The 15175-nt window shown below is 37.7% G+C and overlaps 1 protein-coding gene across 1 annotated transcript in view; it reads right to left on the bottom strand.

The window, feature by feature from the left end:
* Positions 1-15175, bottom strand: part of iars1 (isoleucyl-tRNA synthetase 1) — a 102003-nt gene that overhangs the window by 24920 nt on the left and 61908 nt on the right. The window contains exons 19-26 of the mRNA XM_016565274.1: positions 14415-14559; positions 13125-13245; positions 12919-13010; positions 11218-11295; positions 10303-10424; positions 4243-4345; positions 4078-4161; positions 1246-1420 (exon numbers count right to left, since the gene is read on the bottom strand). Coding sequence (XP_016420760.1) covers positions 1246-1420; positions 4078-4161; positions 4243-4345; positions 10303-10424; positions 11218-11295; positions 12919-13010; positions 13125-13245; positions 14415-14559 — 920 coding nt within the window. The remainder of the gene's footprint in view (positions 1-1245; positions 1421-4077; positions 4162-4242; positions 4346-10302; positions 10425-11217; positions 11296-12918; positions 13011-13124; positions 13246-14414; positions 14560-15175) is intronic.

Raw genomic sequence — 15175 nt, 5'->3', positions numbered from 1 at the left:
TAATTAATTAATTATTCAATCACAATGGTCCAAAAAAAAGAAAGCTGGTCAGTTTTGCAAGGCTAAGCGAAAAAAAGGCAGCAGAACAGCTTGGGTATATTATGGTACTCCTAAAGAATTTTTCATTGCTAAATCCGCACTGGTTTGTGTAAAAGCAGAGTGAGGGACTCTCCGTCTCTGGATCTCCAGATTCACATCTCATCTCTTACAGCACAGCTTCCCAGTCTTATCCAGCGTTCTGCTCATCACAGCATCAGTGTTACGAATAAGAGGCATGAACATGCTTTAGAAAGGGGAGCGATGCTATCAGATCACGGCTGCTGGAGCTCTTCTCTTCCCTCCACAGCCCAGCAAACACACAGGTAACCGCTCTGAAAAACCACCGCCCGCTTCAGAGACAGAGCGCAGCGTCTGACACCAGCCCGAGCTCTCAGAGTCTTTATGCACCTCAAGTATGACTTGTTAGTGCACTCAGACTGCTTTATTTTTCCCCAAATTCCCAAGCTTTTTCTGTTTAAATTTTTTTTTTGTTTGTTTCTTTATGGTTAAATTAAATTTCAGTAATCAAAAACATTCATTCAAATCACTTTTGCAATTCAGCAACAATTTAAACAAAAATTACTCTTTACGGCCCAATGAAATCCACTGGTGGTTAAATTAAATGTTAATAATCAAAAAAAAAATTTTATTAATAAAAATGATATTCTGTCTTGTCTGTTTTAATTTCTCTAGATTTATGATTTAATTCAAGTATATTATCATAAACACTGGAAATTAAACGAATGCATAAAAACATCTACAATTTAATTTTTAATCAAACAAAAACTTAATTCTTTTCTTTTTTTGACAAACAAAATGCTGCAGAATTAAGGTTTGCTATTAAAAATAAAACAAGGAAGAAAGATAGTGATATCACTTAAAAAATATTCGGGCTTGTTAGTAATTCTCATTATTTTCTATGATAATTCTCATTACTCTAGAATCCTCACTAGACACCAAACACTTTCTTTGGCATGTTTACATGCTGCACATCGAGGAAAACCCTGACAAGCCGAAGTATGACTTCAGAGTGAACTTTTTTGACTGTTTTTTTTGGCCTTTCTGTATCTCGACAGCCCCAGTCCTCTTTCACCTTCATCACGGTTTCCAATAACTCTCCTTGTGTGTTCGGCAGGAGAATGAACTGAGCGGCACGAGGGGCGTAAACGATGAGAGAGCGATGGTTTTGTGTGATGCGGTACGTGCCTGTCCTCTGGAAGATCTCCAGCTCGGCACTCTTCAGCTCTTTGATGGATGCAGTCACAGATTTAAATGCCCCTTTCAGCCGTTTGCCCAGCACCATGTGATCCGGCTCAGCTCGCAGACGAATGCCGTATTTGTCCTTGTCGGTGGACAGAGTGAGTTGGCGGACATTCAGCTCCTGATGGGAAAAAAGAATCATACGACTCTGAGAATGACACGAGATGTAAATCATGTCAGTGCTAGGAAAATGACATTTAATCATTGAATCAGTGCAGTGAACTGTATGTAACTGGAACTGAATGTATACAAGTGCTAGGTTATTTTAGAAAGGAAAAAGATGAAAGATTGTGAGTAACTTATTGCAGTTGTGTGAATAACATGCAATAACGTAACCAATAAAAAAGTAACCATAGTCTGATTACGAGTATTTTAAAATGCAATATGTGACCCTGGACTACAAAACCAGTCATAAGGATCACTTTTTCTAAATTGAGATACAACTATTTGTAAATCTGGAATCTGAGGGTGCAAAAAAATCTAAATATTGAGAAAATCATCTTTAAAGTTGTCCAAATGAAGTTCTTAGCAATGCATATTACTAACCAAAAATTAAGTTTTGATATATTTACGGTAGGAAATTTACAAAATATCTTCATGGAACATGATCTTTACTTAATATCCTAATGATTTTTGGCATAAAATAAAAATGTATAATTTTGACCCATACAATGTATTGTTGGCTATTGCTACAAATATACCCCAGCGACTTAACACTGCTTTTGTGCACCAGGGACACATATAATCTAATCACAAGTGAATTTTTGGAATCTGATTATGTAATCTAGATGACATGCAATCAGTAACTACCCAGCATTCACTGATGAGCAAGTGAAGGAATGCTGCATTTCTCCAAATCTGATGAAGAAACAAACTCAACCTAATCTTGGATGGCCCGAGGGTGAGGGCGTTTTAGGTTTGTGTGTGAACTGTTCATTTAAAGCGAGAGGCTTGAGCGAGGGTTTGTGTTCAGTGTATTACAGTGGAGGCTGTTCATTACATCAGGTGACTGCAGCGTCTGCTGTGTTTCTCACACTGGGAGAGCAGAATAAAAAGCAGCTCAGATTGTGCCTCCACAGCGACGCTCGTATGTTCATCACGAGTTACAGAGTCTCTCTCATGCATATATTTGTGAGTGGAGCGGGTCGTGCTGAACGCGTGTGCCGCCCAATGCTTTCTCCACGGAGGGGTTTAACAATCGAGCGCGGCAGACACGGAGACAGAGTGGCTAATTTTAGCTCGGAGGCCCAGCCCACCCATAAATCATTGCGGCAGGGGCTGGAGATGAAGGACGCAGGTTGAGCGTCTGCTCTCTCACACACACACACACACACACACTCACACACTCTCACTCACACACACACACTCACACACACTCACACACACACACACACACACTCTCTCTCTCTCTCTCTCTCTCTCACACACACACACACAGTGATGTAAACGTTTCTGCTCTGTGCTTAGATCTGCTCCACGCCAGCAGGGGGAGCTGCGGAGCTGCACAAACAGCGCTAGACCTCCTGTTTTAATAACAGCGCAATAAACACTTTGCCTGCAGCTGCTGTCTCTAATATAATAGCGCCTGTGACGCTCAACCTGCACTGGAAGTGAACAGCAGATCACCTCCATCGTGATCCAGGGAAAGTGTGAAACATTTCTACACTTCAGTCTAGTTTTGCTGAATGGCATCACACGCTTCCAGTGTAGAGATACGCGAGATGCAATTTGCAATGCAATTTCAATAAACACATTTCCAGACAACAGCCATTTGTGGGGTGGTTGGGTATTTCCATGATATTTTTTCATTCTGAATATTTTATTTTTTAGCAAATGCATTCAGTAAATTGTCTGAATGACACATTTAGTGCAGATTTATGGGTGCTGAGTGACTGTGAGCGGCACACTCAAAGCCAGGTGAAACTACAGCCCAAACTCAGCATGTGGGGGAAATGAAAGAGTGAACATAAAGAAACCGTCCAGGAGGAACTGCACTGGCGACCGCATTGAAAGCAGACAATGCTGGCGTTTTGAAATCACGCGCCACGCTCTCCTGCCTGCCTTTTTAGAAAAGCCTAGATAAATATGCATGAGGTGACATTAGCATAATGAGCTGCCTCTGAATAAAGAGCTCTCCAACACTGCTGACTAGTAAGAATAACCACTGCACGCTCTTTAAATACATTTCTACTGGTAAAAAACTAATCTGATGACATCTGCAATGCTATCATGACCAGTATTGTGAATAAATCAGTCTATATCTGTACATAAGTTACTACTAGTTCCAATTTTACTTTTACTACTTAAAAATTAATTTACAGATATCAGTGACTTTACTTTGGCAAGTCAATGTTTAACCTACTAGTCACAAACAGAATTATGCCCTCTTAGTGATGTATAATCAAATCTTAACTAGTTATAACTGGATTACAGCCAAGTTCATTTGGATATCTTAAAATAAACCTATCTGAACGTGATTTGTAGAAATGGAGAATCTATTTTTAATTAGAGCAGTCAATGTGTACAGATCTGGAATTAAAAACCAGTGAAAGTCAAAATAATATGGGAATGTTTTTCACTAGAAATAAAGTGTTATTTGTAGTCCAAATTTCAAAACAGATTTCTAAAACTGTAGGTTTAACCAGTCAAGCCTGAATTAGGACTAGTAATGTAGGCTAATACCATATATCTTCAGTCCTCATTCACTGCAGAGTGGGACAGAGCGAGCAGGTAAATGACGACACATCACAGGAAGCGTGCGCACATGTGAACTCTTACCTCCAGGATGTACTTCTGCAGGGACTGGATATCTCTGAGCGCCTCTGGGTCCTGATGGATCACCAGCACCTCCTTCAGCGGATACTGAAACAGATCCCAGCACTCTCAGTGTCAGCAGCTCTCCAACCAAAGCTGTACTGCTGCAGCGTCACAATGCTCTCTCACCTTGACAGGCAGGGTCTTCCGGTCTCGGATCACACGGCCCAGCTCGATGACCGACTGCATCTGAGATACAGCGCTCTCGATGCGCTTGTCAATCAGAGACTCCCTGACACACACACACACACACACACACACACACTCATGTCATGCCGTGGAAGAGCTGGGACACAACAAAACAACCACAGCCAATCAAGCGGCTCATATTAATGAGCGCTTCAAATGCAACAACAAAATACAACGTCAAACTCACTTAAGCCTATATATGAAACATAGAACTTTTATTAACAAAACAAATTCTTCTTGTCAGTCTCACCTCACTCTTCTTGTCAGTCTCACCTCACCTCACTCTTCCTGTCAGTCAGCTCGACTCGCTCTCCTCACGTGATAAATGAAATCTTATCTGTGAGCCGTGTTCAGTTTTTAATTGTAGTGTCTGTTCTTTTACGGAACTAAATGATTTTTATTACTATAAAAAATCAAAACGACGGTGGGGGTCGGTGACGCCCACGGCTTAACACCGGTATCACCGTCAGCACCGTCTATCGCGGCAAGCCTACTTCACGCTTGACCCTAAATTCAGAGCGAGACTTCACACAGTCATTAATAAAATAAATAGTTAGCTTGAGTTAAAGGCCACTGAAGGTCACACAGTGAATGTTCTGCGAGAGTTTCTGTCACTGGTTGCTGTGTTCACTGATCTCACTGAATACACATTCATCTCTGTTCAGTTTAGCATTCATAATTCAGGTGTCTCACTCTATTTTTGGGCTGGAGTGACCCAGTTACATAAACACAGCCACTATGTTAAGACTTAATTAGTCTGACCAACTAGCAGTAAACCAAAAGCTAATTAGTCCTACTTTACAGAGTCAAATTAAACCATATACTTTCTATATTTTACATGTATACATTTATATTTGTTTTTCAATTTGTGGTTATTTCTTTTTTTTTGGACTTTTTATTTAGTTTTAGTGTAGTTTATTTTAGATGTACTGAAAACTCATTGGACAAACTCATCCATAGTTTATGTTGAAATATTTTCTGATTTCTCCGTTTTGGTTTGACTTTTCTGCAGGGGTTAAAGCAAAAAAATAATCCTGAGCCTGAACTTTTTTCCGGGGGTTGCGGGGGAGGACACATACACAGGGTTATTTGGCAAACAAAAAAAGAAAATGATTTTCCTTGAAACTAACTAGTAACGTATCTGCCATTGCCATTAGCCCTTGACAGGCTCAGCCTACAGATTATGGAGGGATATTTGAAACGGCAATACCAAGAATGTTTACTCATTACAATATGGTGCAAACATTTAGGATGCTTTTGATATCAAGTTTTGCTGGTTAGCTTTGTCCTTGACAGGGTACAAGATGACCTACAATCTAAAACATGAAATTTCTGAAATTGCTTTGTTCAAAAGAAATAATGGTAAATTAAATACTAGGAAATGAATATAAAATAGGAAATATACAAACAGTTTACTACAGAAAACTACAGTTCAGTTTAAATTAACAACAACAAAAACATTAAAATGGTCCAAGAACTGGTAACTTAAACAGGGTTCGTACAGATACTGCAAAATGAAATTCCATGACTTTCAAGGACTTTTCAAGCACTACTCTTCTGGTTTTCAAGGACTAAAATCAGATCTCACTTATCAATCAATGTTGTTATTATCTTTCAAATTATAACAAATAAACTAATTTTTAAAAAAAATGGTACAAATAAAGTGCAGCACATGCAAAGAATGCAATGACTGTGGCAACTTTAACATTTGAAAGGATACTATGGCAAAGTTATCGCTTTCCTTATTCAAACTGATTTTTTTTTTCTTTGCATGAATATATGATTGACCTGAAGAATGAAAGCTATATCATACACTTGGAAAATTATGAGCTTTATCACGCTCATAGACACTAGGGGTGTGACAATAAACTTAGCTCACGAGGTGAGACAAAATGCAGACACTTGGTTCACTAGAACGAGACAATGTTTTAATACTTTAAGAAATTTTCTAAATGACAAAATATTTGTCTTTTAATCACAAAAAGTAAACCAGAAATAAAGTATCAAAACCAAGTAAATGGTTTTATTGAACAACACTGTTAAATACATAATGTAATATGCCTATATTATAACAAATACCTGCAGAGGGCGCCAACGGCCTGGTGATGTTTCATGTGATTCGACGACATTTAATTTTAATATTTGGCCACATGCAAAGTCATAAACTTTTATTTTGAAATCACGATGTACAATACATCGCATATTTAGAAATATGGAGATGACATGATTACTCTGAGCTGTTTACAAAGCTCCGCTGCTTTTTTAATAGCTTTTCTATGTAAATATGACGCTAGATGGAAATCTTTTACCATTGCGCCTCGCAGCTTTTTCAACGTGTCGTGCTCGAGACCCAGGCTTCGCTTCTTTTCATCAGCTGCGACTCTGCAATTGGATACTATTATGCGCGTCTCCTGTTTATAAGAGCAAAAACTTCTGATTGGCTAGTAATGTTAGTTTGGCTGAGAGTGAAAGCTGTGTTCCTCTCATACACAGTGTTTTTAAATGTAGGATTACTATCTTATTTTCCCGCAGCTAAACGGCACACGCCGGAAGTCCGGCACGGTGCCGGAGAACTTTAAGCCCTGTTTCTGACTTCTTGTTAAAAACACCATAAACTACACATATTTACACATATTCAGTGCTAGGTAATAACTGTTATGTAATCTGAATTACATAAACCGATTAAAAAAAAAAAAAAAATTCTTGTAATGACACTGTTTTAAAATGCGTATAATCAGATTACAGCTACTATTACATTGATTTCCATGATTATTCCATTTTGTTCACACAATGAGAGTAAACTTCATAATTCCTTGATTTTCCCTAATTAACCTTTTCTATCCTTTAGATTTTTCATTTTTAGAAATCCTGCTACTTTCATTTGTTTGGAAAGTTTTATGTTTTTATGACTTAATTAATTATGAACTTTATAAACTTACAAACCTCCTGCAGTTCCTTCACAAACCCATTTGGGAAACACTGATGTAATGTCATGTTTAATGTACTTCAAGTTGTTGCTAAATATTTCTATTTGTATTTTTATATCAATACGGTAAAATATTATCCTATTCAAATCAATGTGACAAATTAGGTCAAAAGTAATATAAAAGAAACCAAAAAAGTAATCAGATTATATGTGACCCTAGACCACAAAACCAGTCATAAGGGTCAATTTTTTTTAATTGACATTAATACATCATCTGAAAGCTGAATAAATAAGTAACATATTAACAACTATTAAATAACAACTATTTGAAAATCTGGAATCTGAGGGTGCAAAAAAAATCTAAATATTGAGAAAATCATCTTTAAAGTTGTCCAGTAATGCATATTGCTAATCAAAAATTAAGTTTTGATATATTTACGGTAGGGAATTTACAAAATATCTTCATGGAACGTGATCTTTACTTAATATCCTAATGATTTTTGGCATAAAAGAAAAATGTATAATTTTGACCCATACAATGTATTTTTGGCTATTGCTACAAATATACCCCAGCGACTTAACACTGCTTTTGTGCTCCAGGGACACATATTACCTAAATCGTGAATATGAATTCAGTAAGGCCCTACAGTTTGCAAGCAATCTAATCACTGTATACCGAACATCCTCAGGACACTACGAGCTTTGCATCATGTTGACTGGAAAAACCTCCGTCTGTGGACTGTTTCTCGGTTACAGTGTTCAGTGAAATGCAGTGCATTGAAATATTAGGAAGATGTTCAATCATTAAATGAGGCGTCTCTGACAGCAGGTCACCTCTGAGAGAAACATTAATACACACAGAGCACAGTAACACAGGACACTACGTGAATTAATAAAAGCAGCAGAGACGGACTGAAGGTTGAAGGACTTTCGGAGCGTTTTACTGCTCAAACCAGAGTCCAGCTCATCAGAGGTATTCTGGGAAATGTGTTTACAGCCGGACATTAAAGGACACGCTAAATCATGTCAGCAGCACACAAGGACACACAAGGACCGTCCTGATTTCACTCTCGACATCTGACCGGACACGATAGCTATGCTTCCATCACCCTATTTTAATGCGCGAGTGATGGAAACGCCAAATTTCGAATAAAAATCCATTAATTCCAATTCCATTAATAATTAAAAAAAAGTTTTTTTACGCTCGCTTGAGGTGGTTTTTGACTTGTGCGAAAATAATGGGAGATGGAAACGCATTTTGCGAATAAATTCCCCCAAGCGCATCAAAAAAGTCATGTGACTTTGTACTAAGGGACGGCAAAACCTGACTAACCAGCAGACCGATCTCACTCCACAGCATCTGAAATATTGTTATGGTCATTCAGAAATGCACGAGCAAAGTCTGTCATCAAAGCATATCTGTATAACTGTCTCACACGACTGCGTTCCCAAACAGCAGCATCCGCCTCCGAAAGCATTGACTGCATTCATTGTGTTTCGTCTGCTCGCTCTGAGGCGCAAGTCATTTATTATATATAAAAATTGTTATATTCTCCTACTTTTCTTAGTGATTTATAGTGCCAGTTTATTAGGAAGTGACGATTTTGTTCTCTTCGACTTGTTGGATGGAAACGATGCTTGTTCGCAAATGATTTATGTGATATTCCAGTTTTGCGCACAAGTTAAATTCGCAACTTTGGATGGAAACCCGGCTAATAAAACCACAAACGCTCTTCTTTACGAGCCGCAGGACACCTGAAGTTCATGGAATAAGGAAAAACACAGTTTTCTTCCATCAGACCGTCTCTGAAGGCATCAGTGGTTGTGTGGAATCACACTGAGCTTCACATCTGATGGAGTTTAATCTGCGTCATCAGTCGTCTGATGGAGAGTTTCTCCAGCATATCAATCTGTTTCCTTCCATCCAACTACTGATGGAAACATTCTGCTTACAAAGTTCAACTCAAACTCGTTTCCAGATTTCCTCTCTATAATATCAGCTCGTTTCATCATCTCATTTCATTTAACTTGCTTTTAAATTAAGTTTTTATTGCATATATTGTTTTAAATTCTACTATAAGTTTTAAAATGACAATAAATGAGGTTTCAAGAAAGAGTTTTAAAAACACTAGAATTGTATTAGTTTAACTGAACAGAAGGTGTTGTTCTATTTATTGTGAAACACTAGGTGTTTGCTAATGGTTACGAACGATTGCAAGATATACAGTGTACAGTTGTTTTATATACACTGCCATTCAAAAGTTTGGGATGATTATCCTTGATGAATAAAAAGTTGAAAAGAACAGCATTTATTCAAAATAGAAATATTTTCTAACAATATACACTACTGTTCAAAAGTGTGGGGTGGGTAAATTAATTTTCTTTCTTTTTTTTTGTTTTCAAAGAAATGAATGCTTTTATTCAGCAAGGATGTGCTAAATTGATGAAAAGTGACAGTAAAGTCCTAAAATATTTCCAATTTTGAATAAATGCTGTTCTTTTCAACTTTTTATTCAACCAAATAAAAATAGCTGAATTCACACTCACGTTTTCGGTAATATAATCTGATTACTCTTTGGTTTCTTTTAGATTACTTTTGACCTAATTTGTCATATTGATTTGAAAACTTTTTATTGAACTGAAAAAAAAAAACAATGTTTTTTTTCAGCATACGTGACCATTAATAACCTAATGATTTTTGGCATAAAAGAAAAATCAATCATTTTGACCCATACAACGTTTTTCTGGCTATTGCTACAAATATACCCCAGCGACTTAAGACAGCTTTTGTGCTCCAGGGTCACATATTAGAATGATTTCTGAAGTATCATGTGACACTTTAGACTTGAGTAATGATGCTGAAAATTTTGCTTTGATCACAGAAATAAATTACATTTTAATGTAAAATAAAATAGAAACTCTTATGCAGCCCTGATGAGCAGAAGAGACTTCTTAAAAATAAAAAAAAAGATTAACAATCTTACTGATGCCAAACTTCTGAATGGCAGTGTTTATGCTAGGACAAGAAAGAGCAAAGACGTGTCTGTATGAGCAGTGGCAGTAAAGCTGTGTACCTGACATGCGGCAGCATGAGGTAGTGAATGCTTGCCGTGTCCTTCTCCTCCACTGACGCCGGGTCGATCAGATGACACAGGTTCTGGTACATCAGCTCCGTTATGAACGGCGTGAAGGGAGCCTGAGACCAAGAAACACGCCATTAGTGAAGGAACGCAGCAATGAAAGCACAACTCTATGCATGTAACCATCAAGAAACAAAGCCAAGGTTAATAACAGACATCAAACTCGTAACCAGGATTTTCTTTGGTTTTCTTCCCTCTTAAACCTTTCACTCTTGAACATCTGTCATCACCTGCTTAAGCAATAACTCAACAATGAGGATTTATGGAGATTAATCAAAGCAATAAATACTCAGAATCACTGAAGAGGAAAATGGGCCATTGACTGTCTCACACCCTGCTTATCTTTCAAATGATTTTGCCAATTACCTATTGGGTCAGTAATTAATTACTACAGTAAATGAGCTCTACTGACGCCCTGCCTTCATAGTTATGAAAGGATGATCAGCTCTACAACTATTACACAGCAAAATCAGCTTCTTAATCTGTCATTTTATCTTGTTTTCCAAAAATAGATAGATAAATAAATAAACATCCTTAAAACAAGATACATTTACCAAGCATAATTACATGAACTATTAAGGGAATAATTAATTAAAAGGTTACAATTGCATTTTTGCATTTTAAGTTAGGGACTGTTTCTAGTATATTGATAATATAATTTAAGTATTTTTTCCAGTATACAAACCAGTGGTTTTAGTGATTTAAATTTTAGTATTGCACCATAATTCTTCCACCAGCATTGCTACACTTCTATCATTTCATCACACTCCACTGAGAATGACCACATTCCTTCTCTTCTCTCCTCTACATCTGAAGTATGTAGGAGCTGCGAGCGCTGGAGTTACTCACCATCAGTCTGCACATGGAGAAGAGCACGCTGAAGAGGGTCTCCAGGGCTCGCATGCAGTCTTCAGTACCACTCTCACCCTGAACACACACACACAGAGAGAGAGAGAGAGAGAGAGAGAGAGGCTAACAGCTGCAAGCACATAACACGCAACACACTGCCTCTACAGCGCACTGTCACAACACCGCATCATGTGTGAGCCTGCAGGTCCAGCTCTGTGTTTACACTCGTGTTAACAGCAGAATGTACAGAGACGCTCTATGATGAGAGCTGAACATGCACAGATTGAGCAAGATAAACTGAAAAGACCCAGATTTAATGTTGATCCAGATTTAATGTAAAGAGTTCATCAGTGAGAAGCAGTTTCTCAATATTAGAGAATGCAAACGGGCTTATGACAAACACCTGGGGCACACCTAACTTTTTTTAAAATAGCATATCTTGTCAGAACAACTGAGCGAGCCAAACTGATGAGATCTAACAAAATGAGTACAAATGAGCAAATTTGTAGTACTGGAACATTTGAGAAAACCTCACTAAACATGTCAAATTTTCATTTTTTAAGCACCTGCTGAGCTCACGAGCCTCATACGAGATGTGTTGGGTGATTATTATCACCCATTAAAGAAATTATTGTATATTATTTCTTTATACACATTTTTTGCATAAATGTTTACAGTCAATTTGCCTAACTCAGCTTTACCATTTGCATTAATAAATCCTTCTATTATGGTTTATTAATGCCTAAGTTTATATAAAATTTACATAAAATGTTGTTCACAACACCAGAATGTCTTTCATTTCAAGGGGGTTAAATAATTTTGATTAATTTTTTTTTTACCTTTTCTAATATTCCCCTCATAGTTCCTCACATATTCCATTTATCTTTTTTCCAAACCGCTTTGTCCAAACCTCACACATATTACTCTCTATAATAGTGAACAATGGAGCTAAAGAGGGCCCATGGGACATTATCTTCTCCTAAAACACCACAAAAACACTACAGCACTTTCTGCAGTACTGGACAAAACTGTTTTGCATAACTGTGGAAGAATGGATTTGTTGTGGCGTATGTGCAAAATGGGTCCATCTAAACCGCAAGTGACAACAAAGGTGATTAACATTTGTTAAATACACCAAAATTGCAGTTGTAAGATTGCACAGTTGCACCGTTCATCAACAAAGCAGAATAATACAGAAGTTGTTATAAAACACATGATCTTATGAAGGATGCCACGAGTGACTGTACCAAGAAAACGAAGCAGGAAAAAGCCGGCAAACGTTTTCTTTCTATCATAATACAAAATCAGACCAGACTCACATGCATTTCTTATCCATTGCGCCCTAATAAGAATTTATGCATTGATAATGGGTTTCTTTCTTTCTGTCTGTCTTTTGTTTGTAAATGGACCAAGCATTGATTTAACAGAAACTTCAAAGTGCATTTCGCACAATATGGATGAAAGACATTCAGGGATGCGATATCTTTCAAAAATAACAGATCTGTGTTTTACGGCCTTTATAATGGTTTTCAGTGTGGCTCACTTTTACAGCAAAGATCACAAGCAAAGCGGTTTCCATAGAAAAACTAGAGGCTAGAATAAATATATTCTCCCTTCTTTCTTTTGATTAATAAAGAAATCTGAAACATGACCAGGATATTTCCGACAGGTTTTGTGAGATTGGACTCGTATCTTGCCCACCTTCAGCCGCCTGCGGTTCGTCCGCACATACCAGTTGGTGAGCATATCCACGAACTTGACAAGTTTGGGAACCACCGTATAGAGTCTGTAGGCTGGAAACACAAGCACACAAAAACAGATCTATTTCAGACTGTCCTTGCTGTCAGACCTCTTCAAGTGTAGGAGTTACCCATTGATTGGTGTGAGAGTAAGCGCTGGTCGCTCACCTCCCATCTCATCTCTGAAGAACTGAATGAGTGACTGAGTGAAAGACTGGATCCATTTATCCATGATGTTGTCGCTCACGCTGACTGTGCTCTCGTTGTACAGGAACTCGACGGCCGCTTCCTAATGAGAGCAGAGAACAGACAGACGTGGTTATATGTGTGTGCTTCTTCATTTCTGCATACTGGAAGAGAAACCCATGTCAAGCACTGAGCACATCCAGACACATCTACTCTACTGACTCTCAAGGGGAAGTTTGGAAGAAAGAAAATGATCATGGCCAGTTTAAAATGGTGACCCGGTAAAGGAATATTTTTGTTCTTATTCACTAAAGATCTTCTCATTTCTAGTCGTCAAAGCTCATTTGAGCTTGCATTCGATTCAAATATGACGTGTTAAATGCACTGCAGCATGTCTGACCTTGACGATGACAATGTCTTGGTAATGTTTAGGAAAGTAGCACTCAAGACATTCTTTCTAAACATCCACTTTCATCTTACACAGAGGAAAGTAAGTCCGAGTTGCTGTCAGTGTGTAGAAAGAGAGGACAAAAAAAGTGGTGCTGAGCTTAAGACGCACGAGAGGATGTCAGTAAAACTACATCAGGTATCCAAAACTTTCTGACCGATGATCCCTTATGAGCCTTTACTTTAAGTGTATTACTCTATGTTAAAATATTGAAAGGTTTTAAAATATGAACTTTACAAAACGCCTTTGCATGCTAATTTATTTGATTAACTTAAAATAACTTTTCTCTTCTAATATATTTTAAAATGTGATATTTTTTTCCCCCATGATGTCAAAGCCGAACAGAAATCATTCTAATATGCTGATTTCCTGCTCAAGAAACATTTCTAATTATTATCAATGTTGAAAACAGTTAATATGTTGTGTGGAATCAGTGGTGCATTTTATGTTTCAGGATTTGATGATGAACAAAGTTCATAAGAACAGCATTGATTTGTAGTCGTTTGTAACATTATAAATGTCTTTACTTAAAAAAATTTGGGTTTTAAAAAGCCTTTTTCCAAAAGGTACATCTGGAAAAAGGGGGGTCGTCTTATAATCAGGGTCGTCTTATATTCGGGCCAATACAGTAATAAAAAATAAATAAAACAGACCTGCATATGGATGTGGTTTCAATTTGTGAATGTCAGATTTCAAGAGGTTTGCTGCTGAGGCCACAAAAACTGAACTAAACTAAACGTTCTGCGCGGACTGAGCAAAGTCTTGCAGTTGAATGGCTTCAGTGGATCAGAGAGGCTCTGTGCTTCAGGAGATCCGGTCGGTACCTTCTGCAGTCTCTGGATGTTCTGCACCAGGAAGCGGTAGGCGTTGTACCAGGGCAGGAGGACGTCTTTGAGCACGTCTCGAACCCCCTCTTCTTTGAAGCGCAGGTTCTCAGCACGGACCACGGGGGAGTTGATCAGATACAGTCTGGAGGGACAGAAACGATGAAATCAGAGCTGAAAGAGTAGGGATGTAACGATGCCCTGCGAGCCGAGTGAAATCCACTGAACATAAACAACGTATGCTGTTCTGTGTCAGCTGCGCCACGCGGATACTAGGGCTGGGTTTTGACACAAATTTCACGATTCGATTCAATTCCCATTCACAAGCTTGCGATTCGATTCGATTACCAATTCGATTCGATTCGATTCAATATCGCTTATTTTGGACATATATCAGGTACAGTACATGCAGTACAAACAAATCTCTCAACTAATGCTGCAAAATATACATGAGAGTCAGTTGGTACTACATTACTATAATATTGAAGGTTAAAATTAACTGATTTGTAGGCTATACAACTGCTAAAATTACACTTAATGAAGTTTTTAAAATAATAAAGTTACAATTACATAATATTTCTACTTCAATTCGTTATTTCTTTTTTAAATATAAATATTTAAATGGTGTCTGTCATAAAAAATTGATGAATTTATTCAAACATAAATTAAACATTGAAGAACAGTAAAAATTACAATGAATATGTTATATGGTGCATATTTTCAGCAAAATGTCCCTCTCTACAGTTTATTTTTCTATCTGA

The sequence above is a fragment of the Sinocyclocheilus rhinocerous genome, unplaced genomic scaffold (genome assembly GCF_001515625.1).
Source record: "Sinocyclocheilus rhinocerous isolate Xijiao unplaced genomic scaffold, SAMN03320098_v1.1 scaffold542, whole genome shotgun sequence".
Taxonomy (NCBI): domain Eukaryota; kingdom Metazoa; phylum Chordata; class Actinopteri; order Cypriniformes; family Cyprinidae; genus Sinocyclocheilus; species Sinocyclocheilus rhinocerous.
The sequence above is the reverse complement of the archived record's forward strand: the minus strand, read 5'-3'. Positions and strand labels throughout refer to the sequence as shown.